General features: G+C 30.9%; 2 protein-coding genes across 3 annotated transcripts in view; one reads left to right on the forward strand and one right to left on the reverse strand.

Moving 5' to 3' along the window:
- LOC111422275 (serine/arginine-rich splicing factor 4-like) overlaps positions 1–20,225 on the reverse strand; it is a 62,290-nt gene that overhangs the window by 6,604 nt on the left and 35,461 nt on the right. The window lies entirely within an intron of this gene.
- Positions 14–20,116, forward strand: LOC111422271 (transcription elongation factor Spt6). 2 transcript variants are annotated; one of them, XM_023055468.2, is made up of 13 exons: positions 14–171; positions 387–468; positions 523–713; positions 763–870; positions 963–980; positions 1,064–1,233; positions 1,289–1,643; positions 5,726–6,507; positions 9,341–10,726; positions 14,547–16,048; positions 16,110–16,246; positions 19,093–19,375; positions 19,433–20,116. In XM_023055468.2, the coding sequence occupies exons 1-13, from the start codon at positions 130–132 to the stop codon at positions 19,795–19,797; spliced, it is 5,421 nt and encodes a 1,806-aa protein (XP_022911236.2). In that variant the 5' UTR covers positions 14–129; the 3' UTR covers positions 19,798–20,116. The 2 variants fall into 2 exon arrangements, with proteins under 2 accessions (XP_022911236.2, XP_022911237.2); XM_023055469.2 differs by lacking the exon at positions 963–980.

Raw genomic sequence — 20,225 nt, forward strand, 5'->3', positions numbered from 1 at the left:
AAGGTTATGAAGTTAGGCTGTAATCGGATCTGTCAACCTTACTCCATATTTACTTTCTCAAAAAATATTTAACATATTTAGCGTTTTCTGGTCGATTTCCGCGCGGAAAACCGCCGAGATCGTGTGGAAATGTCCGATTTTATCGAATTGGAGGCTGAGGAAAGTAGCGAGGTGAGGAAACTCTTAATTTTTAATTTTTTCATTGAACTCGGCGCATTTTTACATTTTTGCACAATAAACGCTATCAAAAACGAAAAATTTACCGCAATCTAATTATTTGTTAAAGTAATAAATACGTTTTAGATCATATTTTGATGATTCAATATTTATTTGATTAAAAAGTAAAGTTTTGTGACATAACCTACAAAAAATTTTTTTTATTTTAGGAGGAATTAGAGACTAATGATCGAAAGAAGTTAAAAAAAATTAAAAAAGTGCAAGATAGTAGTGAAGAGGATGATGATGATGGTTTGTTTTGAAACAATTTTGTGTTATTTTAAATTTTATTATGTGTTTTTAAAGATGATGACCGCATGCATGAAGAGATTAATGATTTGATTGATGATACACCGATTCAGGAGAGTGATGGGGATTCTGATACTTCGGCGGGGCCTAAACGAAAAAAATCTGATGATGAAGAGTATGATGATCAATTAGAGGATGAAGATTATGATCTTATTGAGGAAAATTTAGGGGTTAAAGTTGAAAGAAGGGTAAATTTTTGTTAATTATAATGATTGTAATAAAATTAAGTTTGTTTAGAAATTTAAACGATTAAGAAAAATAAATGATGAAGAAAGTGATAATGAAGAAGGAGCTGATAACACTCAAGATCGTGAGGCAATTGCAGGGGAATTATTCTCAGATGATGTAAGTTTGTTGATTATATTTATCATTTCTAATCAATTTCATTTTTATAACACAATTAAACATTTGTGGTCTTATTTTCAAAATAAATAAAGGACAGGGATGATGGTCATGTGAGTAATTCACTTTTAATTTAACCTGCTTTTATTTAAATAAATTTTAAATACATAAAAAACCCTTTTTTTGTATTTAACAGGATGATGAAAGAAGATCAGAACGAAGTCACCGACATGTCACTGAACCTGAACACTTCCCTGAAGAAGAAGAAGAAGGGGAATACTCTGATGGGGATGATTTTATCGTTGATGACGATGGCAGACCAATTGCTGATAAGAAAAAACGGAGAAAACCTATTTTTACAGACGCGTAATTTGAAATTAAGTTAAAACAAAAAATTTTTTTGTTAAAATTATCTTTTTAGTGCTTTACAAGAAGCGCAAGAAACGTTTGGTGTCGATTTTGATTATGATGATTTTGCTAAATATGAAGATGAGTATGAGGATGATGAAGATGAAGAAGATGATGATTATGATTACGACGACGATGGGGAGAGAAGACGCCCCATGAAAAAAACGCAACGGAAAAAGGCAACGAAAAAATCGATTTTTGAAGTGTACGAACCTAGCGAGTTGAAACGCGGGTTTTTTACCGATTTGGATAACGAAATTCGCAATACGGACGCTCCTGAAAGGATGCAATTGAGGGAAGTTCCCATTACTGTTGTTCCTGAAGATTCGACTGAGTTGGATGATGAAGCTGAGTGGATTTATAAACAGGTAATTCAAAAAATTATCAATTTTCAACAAAAAGGACAAACCCAATGAAGTTGCTCCACATAATTAAAAACTTTGACATTAAATTACAGCTGGTATAGTTTGTTTTTTTTTTTTCTATAATGCTTATCAAGGTACATTTTTTATTGTTTCTGTTGGTATTACCATAAAATTTATGTTGTTTTCTAGTAACATTTTTAGTAACTAAACAGTTGAGGTTAAAATATTAATACATTTTTAGATAAATGAATATATATTTTAAATAAGGAAAGCTCAAATAAACGTCAGTGTGACATATTTATTTCAAAACATGATAAAACAAAACTCCCTGTTAATTTTGACAACTTTACAACAATTTGACAGGTATTATAGAAAAAAAAAAAAACGAACTGTAAGTTGTTTTTTTGTAATTTGCGACGGTAATGAAAGCTATTACAGTACTAAAACGGGTGCTGTAATGAGACTCTTTACATCATCTAATGTTGTAATGCGATTTTAGTAACATTTTATGGAACCAGTTCAAGTTGGTAACATTGGGTCAGTTGGGTTGAGGATTCTGATTGATGGAATATGTAAATACCTTTATTCAATACGTCTTATGAGTCAATTCTAAAAATTTTTCATGCACAATTAATAAGTTATAACCGAAAATGATCAAAAACATCAAAATTAAGTTTTATTTTTGAGTTGGGTTGGTACTACTGATCGATGGAATAAAATAACTTATTGGATACGTTTTACGGGTTAATTCTAAATCTTTTTTGTATGAAAAGTTTTTTTTCATCAGATATAATTAATGAGTTATAAAAGAAAATTGTTGAAAACGTCAAAATTTCTATTTTTCTTTAGTTGGGTTGGTAATGCTGATTGATGGAATAAATATCTTTATTCAATACGTCTTATGAGTCAATACTAAACATTTTTTGTTTAAAAAATGATTCTCCATCATGCACAAGTAATAAGTTATAACCGAAAACGACCAAAAACATCAAAATTTGGTTTTATTTTTAAGTTGGGTTGGTACTACTGATCGATGGAATAAAATAACTTATTGGATATGTTTTACGGGTTAATTCTAAATCTTTTTTGTATGAAAAGTTTTTTTCCATCAGATATAATTAATGAGTTATAAAAGAAAATTGTTGAAAACGTCAAAATTTCTATTTTTCTTAAGTTGAGTTGGTAATGCTGATTGATGAAATAAATATCTTTATTCAATACGTTTTATGAGTCAATTCTAAACATTTTTTGTTTAAAAAATGATTCTCCATCATGCACAAGTAATAAGTTATAACCGAAAACGATCAAAAACATCAAAATTTGGTTTTATTTTTGAGTTGGGTTGGTACTACTGATCGATGGAATAAAATAACTTATTGGATACGTTTTACGGGTTAATTCTAAATCTTTTTTGTATGAAAAGTTTTTTTCCATCAGATATAATTAATGAGTTATAAAAGAAAATGGTTGAAAACGTCAAAATTTCTATTTTTCTTGAGTTGGGTTGGTAATGCTGATTGATGGAATAAATATCTTTATTTAATACGTCCTATGAGTCAATTCTAAACATTTTTTGTTTAAAAAATGATTCTCCATCATGCACAATTAATAAGTTATAACCGAAAACGATCAAAAACATCAAAATTTGGTTTTATTTTTGAGTTGGGTTGGTACTACTGATCGATGGAATAAAATAACTTATTGGATACGTTTTACGGGATAATTCTAAATCTTTTTTGTATGAAAAGTTTTTTTCCATCAGATATAATTAATGAGTTATAAAAGAAAATGGTTGTAAACGTCAAAATTTATATTTTTTTAAATTTGGATTGGTAATGCTGATTGATGGAATAAATATCTTTATTCAATACGTCTTATGAGTCAATTCTAAACATTTTTTGTTTAAAAAATAATTCTCCATCATGCACAATTAATAAGTTACAACCGAAAATGTTCAAAAACATCAAAATTTGGTTTTATTTTTGAGTTTGGTTGGTACTACTGATCGATGGAATTAAATAACTTATTGGATATGTTTTACGGGTTAATTCTAAATCTTTTTTGTATGAAAAGTTTTTTTCCATCAGATATAATTAATGAGTTATAAAAGAGAATTGTTGAAAACGTCAAAATTTATATTTTTCTTAAGTTGGGTTGGTGATGCTGATTGATGGAATAAATATCTTTATTCAATACGTCTTATGAGTCAATTCTAAACATTTTTTGTTTAAAAAATGATTCTCCATCATGCACAATTAATAAGTTATAACCGAAAACGATCAAAAACATCAAAATTAAGTTTTATTTTTGAGTTGGGTTGGTACTACTGATCGATGGAATAAAATAACTTATTGGATACGTTTTACGGGTTAATTCTAAATCTTTTTTGTATGAAAAGTTTTTTTCCATCAGATATAATTAATGAGTTATAAAAGAGAATTGTTGAAAACGTCAAAATTTATATTTTTCTTAAGTTGGGTTGGTGATGCTGATTGATGGAATAAATATCTTTATTCAATACGTCCTATGAGTCAATTCTAAACATTTTTTGTTTAAAAAATGATTCTCCATCATGCACAATTAATAAGTTATAACTGAAAACGATCAAAAACATCAAAATTAAGTTTTATTTTTGAGTTGGGTTGGTACTACTGATCGATGGAATAAAAGAACTTATTGGATACGTTTTACGGGTTAATTCTAAATCTTTTTTGTATGAAAAGTTTTTTTTCATCAGATATAATTAATGAGTTATAAAAGAAAATTGTTGAAAACGTCAAAATTTCTATTTTTCTTTAGTTGGGTTGGTAATGCTGATTGATGGAATAAATATCTTTATTCAATACGTCTTATGAATCAATTATAAACATTTTTTGTTTAAAAAATGATTCTCCATCATGCACAATTAATAAGTTATAACCGAAAACGATCAAAAACATCAAAATTAAGTTGGTACTACTGATCGATGGAATAAAATAACTTATTGGATATGTTTTACGGGTTAATTCTAAATCTTTTTTGTATGAAAAGTTTTTTTCCATCAGATATAATTAATGAGTTATAAAAGAGAATTGTTGAAAACGTCAAAATTTCTATTTTTCTTAAGTTGAGTTGGTAATGCTGATTGATGAAATAAATATCTTTATTCAATACGTTTTATGAGTCAATTCTAAACATTTTTTGTTTAAAAAATGATTCTCCATCATGCACAATTAATAAGTTATAACCGAAAATGATCAAAAACATCAAAATTTGGTTTTATTTTTGAGTTGGGTTGGTACTACTGATCGATGGAATAAAATAACTTATTGGATATGTTTTACGGGTTAATTCTAAATCTTTTTTGCATGAAAAGTTTTTTTCCATCAGATATAATTAATGAGTTATAAAAGAAAATTGTTGAAAACGTCAAAATTTCTATTTTTCTTTAGTTGGGTTGGTAATGCTGATTGATGGAATAAATATCTTTATCACCAACCGGCAGCAAAACATTTAGACAACTTTTTAATGAACATCAACCAGGTTTTGATTATTTTGGACAGTTTTGCAATACTATATTCATATTTGCAACAATTTTGCAAACATTGTAAACATCTGGGACTAACAATGAATCGGTTTTTAATCGTTAAAACAAATTTTCGATAATTATCAACGAAGTTTTGGTCATTTTGAACAGTTTTGCAATTCTATAATAATTTTTCCAAAGATTTTTAAGAACTTGGATTTAAAATCATTTAGACCACTTTTCTGTTATAACTAATCAGGTTTAAATCATTTTAAATAATTTTATAACTAACAGTGACACCAATTATTACTTTTCAATCATTTTAGACAACTTATCAACAAACATCATAAAGGTTTTTATCATTTTGAACACTTTTGCAATTCTGTAATCATTTTTGCTACGTTTTTCCAAAGATTTTGAACAATTTGGTTTAGTATCATAATGTACAAGTACATAAAGTACCTACTTGCAATTCAAGACTATATTCTTTATTATAATTTATTTCCTCTAAATGTTTTTACCATTTTGTTAGGAATTAAATACTAAAGTGCTACAATTTTGAAATAATTTCTTGTTTTAGGCTTTCTGTAAACCATCAATTTCAACACAAGACGCACATTTAAGCGCGGAAGCTCGCGAGAGACAACGCAAAGGTCCTCAAACGATTGGAAAAATTAGAAAAGCTCTCGATTTTATGCGAAATCAACAACTAGAGGTGCCATTTATCGCGTTTTATCGTAAAGAATACGTACAGCCGGAATTAAACATAAACGATTTATGGAAAATTTACAAATACGATGCGAAATGGTGCCAATTAAAATCGCGCAAAGAAAACTTATTAAAATTATTCGAAAAAATGCGTTCGTATCAAATCGATCAGTTAACGAAAGACCCGGATGCGCCGATTCCTGAGTCGGTTCGCGTCATGAAAGAAAGCGACATCGAGAGGTTGAAGAATGTCCAAACCGCCGAAGAACTACAAGACGTTCATAATCATTTCGTGTTGTATTACGCGGCGGATTTGCCGGCGATGCACGCCGCGTGGCGGGAAAAAGAACGAGAGAGAAAACGGGCTGAGAAAAAGGCGGCGAAGATGCAAAGATTGGCCGATAATGAAGATGGGGTTGATTTGGGGGATGAAGCCGATGAGGAAGACGATGAACCCGAACCGGAAACGTTGAAGTACGCCAATAGATCCGGATCGTACGCTTTATGCGTTAAAGCGAAAATTGGAGCTTTAGCCAAGCGATTTGGGTTAACCCCCGAACATTTTGCTGAAAATTTAAGAGATAATTATCAAAGGCATGAAGTTGAACAGGAAGGAATTGAACCATCTGAAGTAGCTAAAGAATTTTTATCACCGTAAGTTAATTAGACCGCGTTATGTATCACTTGACTAAGCGACAAATGAATAATTTTTTCATTTTTCTAAAAATATAAGAAGATATTTGTATTCTTCATTAAAAATCCTTTAAAATGAGTACAAACACGACATATTTATCTTCAATATTAATGAAGTTATGGTCAACTTCCGGTTACAAATTTCAACGTCAATTTTGACATATTTGTAATCGTCGTAAAAAATCCTTTAAAATGAGTCCAAACATGATACGTTTAATTCCAATATTACTCGAGATATAAGCAACTTCCGGTTTGAAATGTCAATGTCATTTTGACATATTCATAATTTTTATAAAATATAATAAAAAAAAAATAAAAAATTAAGGTTGGTATTAATATTTAAAAATTAAATTGATGACAAATATGTCAAAATTGACGTTGACGTTTGTTTAATAAATAAATTCAAGAAAAGCGATCTAAAACGCCTCTAGCGTGAAAGTACAGAAAATTTCATGAATTTTGATACCAAACACGCCCTATTTAGGACAATATAGGAATTAAGGCAAAAACAAAATGGCGGCTTCTTTGTTGATTTTTAACCTAACATTTTTGATTTTTACCGGAAATATATCGTGTTTGGTATCAAATTAAAGCAAATTTAATTCCCTAAGCGAATTTAATCAAAAAATATTAATTTTATTTCATTTAGAAAATTTTTGTGAAATTGATTAATAAATAAATTCGAGAAAAGCGATCTAAAAGCCCTCTAGCGTGAAAGTATAGAAAATTTCGTGAATTTTGATACCAAACACGCTCTATTTACGACAATATAGGAATTAAGGCAAAAACAAAATGGCGGCTTCTTTGTTGATTTTTAACCTAACATTTTTGATTTTTACCGGAAATATATCGTGTTTGGTATCAAATTAAAGCAAATTTAATTCCCTAAGCGAATTTAATCAAAAAATATTAATTTTATTTCATTTAGAAAATTTTTGTGAAATTGATTAATAAATAAATTCGAGAAAAGCGATCTAAAAGCCCTCTAGCGTGAAAGTATAGAAAATTTCGTGAATTTTGATACCAAACACGCCCTATTTTGGACAATATAGGAATTAAGGCAAAAACAAAATGGCGGCTTCTTTGTTGATTTTTAACCTAACATTTTTGATTTTTACCGGAAATATATCGTGTTTGGTATCAAATTAAAGCAAATTTAATTCCCTAAGCGAATTTAATCAAAAAATATTAATTTTATTTCATTTAGAAAATTTTTGTGAAATTGATTAATAAATAAATTCGAGAAAAGCGATCTAAAAGCCCTCTAGCGTGAAAGTATAGAAAATTTCGTGAATTTTGATACCAAACACGCCCTATTTACGACAATATAGGAATTAAGGCAAAAACAAAATGGCGGCTTCTTTGTTGATTTTTAACCTAACATTTTTGATTTTTACCGGAAATATATCGTGTTTGGTATCAAATTAAAGCAAATTTAATTTCCTAAGCGAATTTAATCAAAAAATATTGATTTTACTTAATTTAGAACAATTTTTATGAAACTGATTAATAAATAAATTCGAGAAAAGCGATCTAAAAGCCCTCTAGCGTGAAAGTATAGAAAATTTCGTGAATTTTGATACCAAACACGCCCTATTTTGGACAATATAGGAATTAAGGCAAAAACAAAATGGCGGCTTCTTTGTTGATTTTTAACCTAACATTTTTGATTTTTACCGGAAATATATCGTGTTTGGTATCAAATTAAAGCAAATTTAATTTCCTAAGCGAATTTAATCAAAAAATATTGATTTTACTTAATTTAGAACAATTTTTGTGAAATTGATTAATAAATAAATTCGAGAAAAGCGATCTAAAAGCCCTCTAGCGTGAAAGTATAGAAAATTTCGTGAATTTTGATACCAAACACGCCCTATTTTGGACAATATAGGAATTAAGGCAAAAACAAAATGGCGGCTTCTTTGTTGATTTTTAACCTAACATTTTTTATTTTTACCGGAAATATATCGTGTTTGGTATCAAATTAAAGCAAATTTAATTTCCTAAGCGAATTTAATCAAAAAATATTGATTTTACTTAATTTAGAACAATTTTTATGAAATTGATTAATAAATAAATTCGAGAAAAGCGATCTAAAAGCCCTCTAGCGTGAAAGTATAGAAAATTTCGTGAATTTTGATACCAAACACGCCCTATTTTGGACAATATAGGAATTAAGGCAAAAACAAAATGGCGGCTTCTTTGTTGATTTTTAACCTAACATTTTTGATTTTTACCGGAAATATATCGTGTTTGGTATCAAATTAAAGCAAATTTAATTTCCTAAACGAATTTAATCAAAAAATATTGATTTTGTTTACTTTAAAAAATTTTTTCTTTCACATAAAAACTATAATAACGTCGTGATATGAAATGTGTGTCAATTATTATTAATATTTGTCACAAAAATAAAAATATAATACAAAAAAATAAAAAATTAAGGTTGGTATTAATATTTAAGAATTAAATTGTTGCTAACTTCGGGTTTAATGTTTTTTATTCTAACTTTTTTGTTTTTTGAGATAAGTGCGTCATCTTTGGGCTCATTTTAAAGGTTTTTTAATGAAGATGACAAATATGTCAAAATTGACGTTGACATTTTAAACCGGAAGTGATTGTATTTCCATTAATATTAAAGTTAAATATGTCGAGTTTGGACTCATTTTAAAGGATTTTTTATGAAGTTGACAAATATGTCAAAATTAAAAGTTGAACCTTTTGTCAAGTGATGTATAACGTGGTCCAATTAAGAAAATAATTAAAAAATAACCCAAATTATTTTATTTTTTTATAGTAAATTTGTAACAGTAGAAGAAGTATTACAAGCAGCAAAATACATGGTAGCTTTACAAATAGCGCGAGAACCTTTAGTTAGAAAATGCGTAAGAGAAGTGTTTTTTGAGCGCGCAAAAATTTCAATTCACCCCACAAAGAAAGGTATAAAAGAAATTGATGAAACCCATAATTGTTACACGTTAAAATACGTTAAAGATAAGCCAGTTCGTGATTTAACCAACGAACAATTCCTTAAATTATCCTTAGCAGAAGAAGAACAACTCATAAAAATCACGATAAATGAATCAATCGAAGGTAGCACATCAAATTCGTACATCGACGAAGTAAAACAATTATACATTAAAGACGAATTTAGCAAAAATGTCCAAGATTGGAACGCATTGCGAGTCGAATGCGTCGAAAGGGCTTTAACGCGATGCATTTTCCCCGACTTAAAAATGGAGTTAAAAAGAAATTTGTTAAACGAAGCGAAAGAGGCGGTTCTAAAAGCGTGTTGTCGAAAATTATACAACTGGATTAAATTCGCTCCGTATAAAACCGAATTTCCTGAAGAAGAAGACGACGATTGGGATACTTCGAAGGGTGTTAAAGTGATGGGGGTTGCCTACGTACCTGATTACACCCAATCAGCTTTTACTTGCATCGCGAGTCCCGATGGTGACATCACCGATTATTTGCGTCTCCCACATTTATTGAAACGTAAAAATAGCTATCGAGATGATGAGAAGTTATTAAAAGAATCCGATTTAGCGGCGTTAAGAAATTTTATAGCAACGAAAAAACCCCACGTAATCGCCATCGGGGGGGAATCCCGCGAAGCTTTGATGTTAGTGGAAGATTTCAAAGGGATAATAGCCGATTTAGTCGAATCGGAACAATTTCCAAACATTTCGGTGGAAATCGTCGACAACGAATTAGCCAAAGTTTATTCAAACTCGCATAAAGGAACCGCCGATTTTCGCGAATACCCCGAATTATTACGCCAAGCGATCTCAATCGCACGGAAAATGCAAGATCCTTTAATAGAGTATTCGCAATTATGTAACACCGATAACGAAATTTTAAGTTTGAGATATCACAGTTTACAAGAACAACTTCAAAAGGAGGAATTATTAGAGAATTTGTATTTGGAGTTTGTTAATCGGACGAATGAAGTTGGTGTTGATATTAATTTGGCGGTTCAACAAGCGCATAAAAGTCATTTGGTGCAGTTTATTTGCGGATTGGGGCCGAGGAAGGGGCAAGCTTTGTTGAGGGTTTTGAAACAGACTAATCAACGATTAGAAAATCGTACTCAATTGGTTACTGCGTGTCATATGGGGCCGAAAGTATTTATTAATTGTTCTGGATTTGTTAAAATTGATACTAATAGTCTTGGAGATAGGTGAGTTTTTTAAATTTAATTAATAATAATTCTTCTCCACTTTTTCCATTCCCTCTGGTTCTTGTGTAATTCTGTGCTTCTTTTTCTCTCTCTTTTTCTTATCCTTATACTTTGTTTCAAATACCTTGCCTTTTTATGGTTCTCTGCTATCAGCACTATGTCCTAATATCTATTTTTACTGGTTCCAAACTTTTATAACTTATTACTGTTTGATATTTATTTGTTCTTCTATTTTTTTATCATTCTGTCCATTAATATTACAAATAACAAGGGTCCTTCATATATTAATAATAATAATATATTAATAACTCACCCTGTATATGAATATATACAGGTGAGTTATAGTTTCTAAACCGTTTGAGAAAGACAAAAATGTTTTATACAAAAGTTTCCACTTTTTATTACGTAAAATTATTTTCACTTATACAGGATGTCCCATTTAAGCGTAACGGGATTCTTAAAAAATAAATGGAACACCCTATACATTTTATCATATTATGAATAGAATTAAATTTGCTTATACAACCGTATATGTTACTAACTCATACCGTTCATAGTTCCTGCGATATTCAATTGTTTTTTCCAAGATGTGTCCATTGCAGGATCTTTTTAAAAGCGATTCCAATTTTGCCTTGAAACTTTGTCAGATAATATTCAAAGCCAGTAGATAAATGATAGTAACCAAAGATGTTAGATACGCTATACAGCGTGTTCATAAAGCTTAATTACTTTTGATGTTTTTCAAATGGCTTTTTCATAAGTTTTTTAAATGGAACACCATGTATATTGTGTGCTGGTTGAATTGCCCATCATCATCATCCTAAATTTTTTAGAGCTACCCGCGAGCGTGAGCGTTGAGGTTTGTTATTGGAAAAGTTTCTTAGTATGTTAGCGAATGATACAGTGACTTTTGCGCATTTGAATGTGGGTTCACTTATGTCTGATTTTGGATCGGTTAAGGATTTATTATATTTGCGAAATTATGATGTTTGTGCTATTACTGAAACGTGGTTATCAGAGACTATTACCGATGACGTTGTAGATATTACGGGATACAATTTCGTGAGGAGGGACCGCGGCGCCAGAGGAGGGGGAGTGGGATTGTATATTAGAAAAAAATTCAAATATGATGTCTTACATTTAAATTTAGTAGACAACGGTACTTACGAGCATGTTTGGGTTAAGTTACGTTCGAGAGGCGCTGTCTTGGCTGTGGGTGTGGTGTACAGACCCCCGAATTATGTCGGTGATTTATTTTTTGAGAACCTGGAGGAGACATTGATGCTGGCAAAACAACTCTGTTCACATGTGGTATGTTTGGGCGATTTTAATATCAATTTGTTGGACCGTGGCTCGCGTCCTGTTCTGTCGTTCAACCTCTTATTGGACTCCTTGGATATGACTCAAGTAGTTCAGGAGCCTACAAGGGTGACGCACACTACCTCAACGCTTATAGATTTTATTATTGTTTCTAATGAATTAACGGTGCGGGATGCCCTTGTTGATGAAACTCTAGCTATATCGGACCATGCTCTGGTCTTCTGCAGCATCGGACTGAGAAAGATAAATTCTAATCCCCATCAGTACAAACAATTTAGAAATCTTAAAAATATAAACTTGGATTTATTTGAGGCTGATGTTAGCAATTATGGTTGGGATTTAATTTATGAGTTGCATGACATTGACGACAAAATTTCATTCTTAAATGCGGGTTTGTTAAGTTTGATCGACTTTCATGCTCCTGTAAAAACTGTACGTATCACGAGGCCTCCCGCACCGTGGATAATCGAGAATTTGAAATTTATGATGAACCTAAGAGATAAAGCTTACCGAAAGTTTAAGCATTCTAGGAATCATAATGATTTTATGTATTTTAGGCAGCTCCGCAATTTGGTGAACTCTAGTGTTCGTCATGAAAAGAAGGCATATCTGCGGTATCGTAGCGGTGCTGATCCGGGCAACGTTTGGAAACATCTGAGAGATTTAAATATCTTAAATAAAACTCATTGTCACATGGATTTGTCGCACTTGGGAACTGCAAATGATCTAAATAATTTCTTTGTTGCCAATAATAATAATGCGGAGCCCCCCGACCCTTATACCAGACGTTATTATTCTTCTAACAAGTTTAGTACTAAATCTTTTAAGTTCATCGCTACTACTGAAACAGAGGTAGCTAATCTTGTTCTGCAGCAATCATCGACAGCGGTGGGAGCGGACGGGTTGGGGTTGTCGGTTGTGCAATTGTTTTGTCCATTAATTTTGCCTCACATTACTCATATCTACAATTTCTGCATTGAAAATAGTTGCTTTCCACGGGAGTGGAGAACGTCTCTCGTGACTCCAATCCCAAAAAATGGCAATCCAGCTGAGTTTTCTCACCTGCGGCCGATCAGCATCCTTCCTACTTTATCCAAGATTTTTGAAAAGATACTGGCCAGGCAAATTAAAGAGTATTTGACTCAAAATTCTATTCTACCAAAACAGCAATCAGGGTTTAGAGAGGGGTATAGTTGTACTACGTTACTGTTGAATGTGTTGGATGATATAATCTCGGCAATTGATAGGGGTAGGATGTGTGCATTGGTTTTGCTTGACTACAGTAAAGCTTTTGACACTATTAATCACAAGTTACTGTTGTCCATTTTGGGTCATATTGGTTTCGAAAATTGTTCTGTGGATCTTTTGAGGAGTTACCTGTTTGGTCGCCGTCAGTTGGTTCGATTGGGCAACGAATACTCGGATCCCCTTCCGGTTCCTTCTGGAGTTCCTCAGGGACTTTAGTAGCAAAAATCATCAATTTTGATATGTTGTAGATTTCCAGATAACATAATCCTAACTGAGCTATATCTGGTTATGGATTGCGTATTCTTGCATCATTATAAACAATTTATGTTCAACATTTTTTGCTCCAACACCTTTAGTTATTGAGTTATGATCGACTTTAGTAGCAAAAACCATCAACTTTGATACGTTTTAGATTTCTAGATAACATAATTATAATTAAGCTATATCTGGTTATGGATTGTGTATTCTTGCATCATTATAAACAATTTACGTTCAACATTTTTTACTCCAACACTTTTAGTTATTGAGTTATGATCGACTTTTGTAATAAAAACCGTCAATTTTGATATACAGGGTGTTTCATGAGGAATGGTACATATTTAATATGTCATAATGGATTTTGTATTCAATTTTGGCATCCTTGCAGCCTTTAATCATGTTATTTTGACTTCCTGGAAAGCTCTCGCAACTCAGCACAATGTTTTCCCTCTCCCATTTATTTGTTATCCAATGTCTTGTAATACTTTTTAACATTTTTAACAGTAATTTTTTTAGCTCATGGATCGTTTGTATCCCAAGGTTTATTTTTTCGTTTAGTATTCTTGTCTATTAACGTTTTCTCAAGTTTCTTATCTTCAGTTTTGTTTTCTTGGTATTTCTTATATTCATCTTCATGGTGTCGTTTTAAATGAAGTTTTTTAAATGAAACTTACTTGCACAGTTTGCAATTAGCTTTTGTTTCATCACTTTCGGTTGTTTCGGCCGAAAGTGGTTCTTTCTTTGTTATCTCTTCAGTTGCTATGTCTCTAGTGTCCGTTTTTCATCTTTGAACTTTTCTGCATAAAAATCCTGCCATGTTCAGTGTTAAATTGTTTTTTTTTGGTATTTTAGTCTTTCTTCCTCCTGCCTTAGTTTATTATTATTATAATTTTTACCTCCTCTGACTTCACTTAGTATTTCCAATTAATTTTTTGACAAAATTCCAGCATTCTAGCCCATAATAATTAATTAAATTATTTATTTATTTATTTAGCACGGAAGCTTATGTAGAAATCTTAGATGGTTCTCGTGTCCATCCCGAGACTTACGAATGGGCTAGAAAAATGGCAGTTGACGCTTTAGAATACGACGACGATGAAGGAGCGAACCCGGCGGGGGCTTTAGAAGAAATTTTAGAAACCCCGGAACGTCTCCGCGATTTAGATCTCGACGCATTCGCCGAGGAACTTGAACGGCAAGGTTTCGGCAACAAAAGCATCACTTTATACGACATCCGAGCCGAGTTAAATTCGCGCTACCGCGATTTACGCCAACCTTACGCAGCACCCGGCCCCGAAGAATTATTTGACATGCTTACTAAAGAGAACCCAGAAACTTTTTACGTGGGCAAAATGATTACAGCGATGGTTTCGGGAATAACGCGAAGAAAACCTCAAGGGGAACAATTAGATCAAGCGAATCCGGTGAGAAACGACGAAACGGGGTTATGGCAGTGCCCGTTTTGTTTAAAAAACGATTTTCCCGAGTTATCAGACGTTTGGAATCATTTTGATGCGGGTGCTTGTTGCGGACAAGCAACCGGGGTTAAATTAAAATTAGATAATGGATTATCCGGTTACATCCATATCAAAAATTTGAGTGATAAGCACGTTTCTAACCCGGAAGAACGCGTTGAAATCGGGCAATTAATTCATTGTCGGATGACCAAAATCGACGTTGATCGATTCTCTGTCGATTGCACATCGAAATCGAGCGATTTAGCCGACAAAAATAACGAGTGGAGACCCAAAAAAGATCCTTATTACGACCACGATTCCGAAGAAAAAGAAATGAGACACGAAAGGGAACAAAAACAAAACAAACAAAGACAAACCTACATCAAACGAGTCATCGTACATCCTTCATTTCAAAATATTTCTTACGTTGAAGCCGAAAAGATGATGTCTGCGATGGAACAAGGCGAAATTATAATTAGACCATCGAGTAAAGGGGCGAATCATTTAACGATAACGTGGAAAGTCGCCGAAAAGATTTATCAACACATTGACGTCCGCGAAGAAGGTAAAGAAAACGCGTTTTCTTTGGGGAAATCTTTATGGATTAATGGCGAAGAATTCGAGGATTTAGATGAAATAATCGCGCGTTATGTGACTCCAATGGCGGGACATGCTCGCGATTTGCTTTATTTTAAATATTATAAAGACATGGAGGGGGGGTTAAAAGATAAAGCCTCCGAGTTTTTAATCGACGAGAAAAAAAAGCAACCCAATAAGATTCATTACGTTATTAGCGCGTCGAAAAATTATCCCGGAAAATTCCTTTTATCGTATCTCCCAAGGAATAAAGTTCGGCACGAATTCGTTACTGTAACTCCCGATGGATTTAGATTTAGGGGGCAAATGTTTGATTCGGTGGGTTCGTTGTTTAAGTGGTTTAAGGAACATTTTCGGGACCCCATTCCTGGAACGCCCGGGACTCCGAGGATACAAAAAAGTTATCAACCTGGTGGGGGTGCCACGCCAAGTTTCAATACTGGTTAGTTAAAAAATGTTAAAAAAATTAATTGAGGTAATTAATTAATTTTTTGTTGTTGCAGTGAATTCGGAGGCAATTCAAAGAGTCGCTCAAAACCTCCCTTCGCAATTAATGCAAACTTTATCAGCTGTGGCGAATCAAACTCCGCATTATCCCCACACCCCGACTGCTTTTGGTGCTAACACTTATATAAATACGGTAAGTTACTTATTTAATTTAATTTCATCTCTTTAAAAATATAACTTGTTACGTTTTACAACTATACAGGTGTTTCTGTAAGTCGTTTGATTTTGTACTTTGAAACTGGTTTTTATTTTATAGTGGTCATCTTCAGAGACTCAAAGTCGAAATCAGATTATTAGTTATTAATTTATAAAATTAAAGTTGAAAAAGGTGTAAAATGAAATTAAGGACGAAATTAAAATAGAATATTCAGTGCTTATTATAGTATTCGACCATCTTCAGGCACAACTACAATAATAAAAAATGTATTAGAAGGGATATAGAATAATCCAGAAATTACCCTAAATATTATGATCTAAAAATATAAACGTAAAGAACATAAATTACCATCAGAGCGTAATTTAGATATTAAATGTCAAATTTAATAATTTTGTTTAATCAAAAAATTTCATAAATATTATCATATAGTTTTTATATCATATCATAAACTACAATGTCCTAGCTTAAATTTAACATATATATCATATCATTACCATTAAAAATAGAGATGATACGATTTTTTGAAAATATAATGTCATATTTGTAAATTTGACAATGTTTTCTTTAATACCTTTTTTCAGGAAATTTTATTAATATTATCATTTTTTTTTATATCATATCATAAACTAGAATCTCCAAGCTTTAATTTAACATATACATCATATCATTACCATTAAAAATAGAGATGATATGATTTTTTGAAAATATCATGTCATTTTATATTTGCAAATTTGACAGTGTTTTCTTTAATACGTTTTTTCAGGAAATTTTATTAATATTATCATATAGTTTTTATATCATGTCATAAACTAGGATCTCCAAGCTTTAATTTAACATATATATCATATCATTACCTTTAAAAATAGAGATGATATGATTTTTTGAAAATATGACGTCATTTTATATTTGCAAATTTGACAGTGTTTTCCTTAATTCCTTTTTTCAGGAAATTTTATTAATATTATCATATAGTTTTTATATCATGTCATACACTAGGATCTCCAACCTTCAATTTAACATATATATCATATCATTACCATTAAAAATAGAGATGATATGATTTTTAGAAAATATGATGTCATTTTATACTTGCAAATTTGACAGTGTTTTCTATAATACCTTTTTTCAGAAAATTTTATTATTATTATCATAAAGTTTTTATATCATATCATAAACTAGGATCTCCAAGCTTTAATTTAACATATACATCATATCATTACCATTAAAAATAGAGATGATACGATTTTTTGAAAATATAATGTCATATTTGTAAATTTGACAATGTTTTCTTTAATACCTTTTTTCAGGAAATTTTATTAATATTATCATATTTTTTTTATATCATATCATAAACTAGAATCTCCAAGCTTTAATTTAACATATACATCATATTATTACCATTAAAAATAGAGATGATATGATTTTTTGAAAATATCATGTCATTTTATATTTGCAAATTTGACAGTGTTTTCTTTAATACGTTTTTTCAGGAAATTTTATTAATATTATCATATAGTTTTTATATCATGTCATAAACTAGGATCTCCAAGCTTTAATTTAACATATATATCATATCATTACCTTTAAAAATAGAGATGATATGATTTTTTGAAAATATGACGTCATTTTATATTTGCAAATTTGACAGTGTTTTCCTTAATTCCTTTTTTCAGGAAATTTTATTAATATTATCATATAGTTTTTATATCATGTCATACACTAGGATCTCCAACCTTCAATTTAATATATATATCATATCATTACCATTAAAAATAGAGATGATATGATTTTTTGAAAATATGACGTCATTTTATATTTGCAAATTTGACAGTGTTTTCTTTTAATACCTTTTTTCAGGAAATTTTATTAATATTATCATATAGTTTTTATATCATATCATAAACTAGGATCTCCAAGCTTCAATTTAACATATATATCATATCATTACCATTAAAAATAGAGATGATACGATTTTTTGAAAATATGACGTCATTTTATATTTGCAAATTTGACAGTGTTTTCCTTAATTCCTTTTTTCAGGAAATTTTATTAATATTATCATATAGTTTTTATATCATGTCATACACTAGGATCTCCAACCTTCAATTTAATATATATATCATATCATTACCATTAAAAATAGAGATGATATGATTTTTTGAAAATATGACGTCATTTTATATTTGCAAATTTGACAGTGTTTTCCTTAATTCCTTTTTTCAGGAAATTTTATTAATATTATCATATAGTTTTTATATCATATCATAAACTACAATGTCCAAGCTTAAACTTAACATATATATCATATCATTACCATTAAAAATAGAGATGATACGATTTTTTGAAAATATAATGTCATATTTGTAAATTTGACAATGTTTTCTTCAATACCTTTTTTGAAAAAATTTCATAAATATTATCATATAGTTTTTATATCATATCATAAACTAGGATCTCCAAGCTTCAATTTAACATATATATCATATCATTATCATTAAAAATAGAGATGATACGATTTTTTGAAAATATGATGTCATTTTATATTTGCAAATTTGATAGTGTTTTCTTCAATATCTTTTTTCAGGAAATTTTATTAATATTATCATATAGTTTTTATATCATATCATAATCTAGGATCTCCAAGCTTCAATTTAACATATATATCATATCATTATCATTAAAAATAGAGATGATACGATTTTTTGTAAATATAATGTCATATTTATAAACTTGACAATGTTTTCTTTAAATATTATCATATAGTTTTTATATCATATCATTGCGGTCCAATTATTAATTTAATTGATTTAATTTTTGTTTAGCCATACACCCCAAGTGGACAAACCCCATTTATGACACCCTATCAAACACCTCACACTCAACAAACCCCGCGATATGGCCAACAAACTCCAGGGCAACAAATCCCCAACACCGCCCCACACATGAACGGCCCCTTTTTGCATCCAAGCGCTGTAACCCCATCGCAACGAACCCCATCGTATCGAAGCGTTACTCAATCACCCGTTATGCAACCAAGCCCCCATGCTAGGTATAACACATCAAGTAGTGGAGGAGGAGGAAGTGATCATCATCGACAATATGAAGGTAAATCAAAATCAATAGAAAAATTAATTAAATTAAATCAAATCGAATCAAATTTAGGTTCAAAAAATTATCATCATCACGCAATTGAATCACCTCGAAATTATCATCACCAAGATCATCGCGGAGGAAGTGGGAGTTATAATTCGGAACGTTCGGGGAGATACTCAAATAGTCAGGAGTCGATGGATTGGCAAAAAGCGGCGGAAGCTTGGGCTCGATCGAAACGTGATGGGGCAACGCCTCGCAGTGAAAGTGGGGGGAAAAATACCCCACGATCTGTGGGGACGCGTACGCCTCGTTTTGAAGAGATGCGCGGAAAAGGGAAAAGTCCCAGATCGATGCGGTCGACGCCAAGGACGAATACGTCCCCACATTCCATGTCTTTGGGCGATGCTACCCCGCTTTATGACGAAAATATTTAAAGAATTCTTAAAAAAGACGATTTTTATCTTTTTTACTACAGCTGGTATGATAATTATTATTGAAATTGGTTAGGTTTTATGATTGTAGGAAAAGTTATTAGGTTATGTTGTTCTAAATTTAGAACTTTCTTATAAGATATGCAAAGATGTTATGATTTGATAAACCATTTTCTTTTGTAGTTTGTTAACCGGAAGTTATTCGATGTATATAATTTGTTCTTTTTTTTTTTTAATTGTATTATTGAAGAATAAAGATAATTTTTTTTTCATTGTATGATGCATAATATTCCAAATTCAATAAATTAGTATTTGAAACGAAGTGCCATCTGTTTTTTGACAACGTAACCATAATTAGTTTAGTTACAGAGACAGTATTTGAGGGTTTGAAACTTGACTAATTAAAATTTATTAAAAAATTAACATAATAA

Source organism: Onthophagus taurus, chromosome 5, assembly GCF_036711975.1.
Source record: "Onthophagus taurus isolate NC chromosome 5, IU_Otau_3.0, whole genome shotgun sequence".
NCBI lineage: Eukaryota > Metazoa > Arthropoda > Insecta > Coleoptera > Scarabaeidae > Onthophagus > Onthophagus taurus.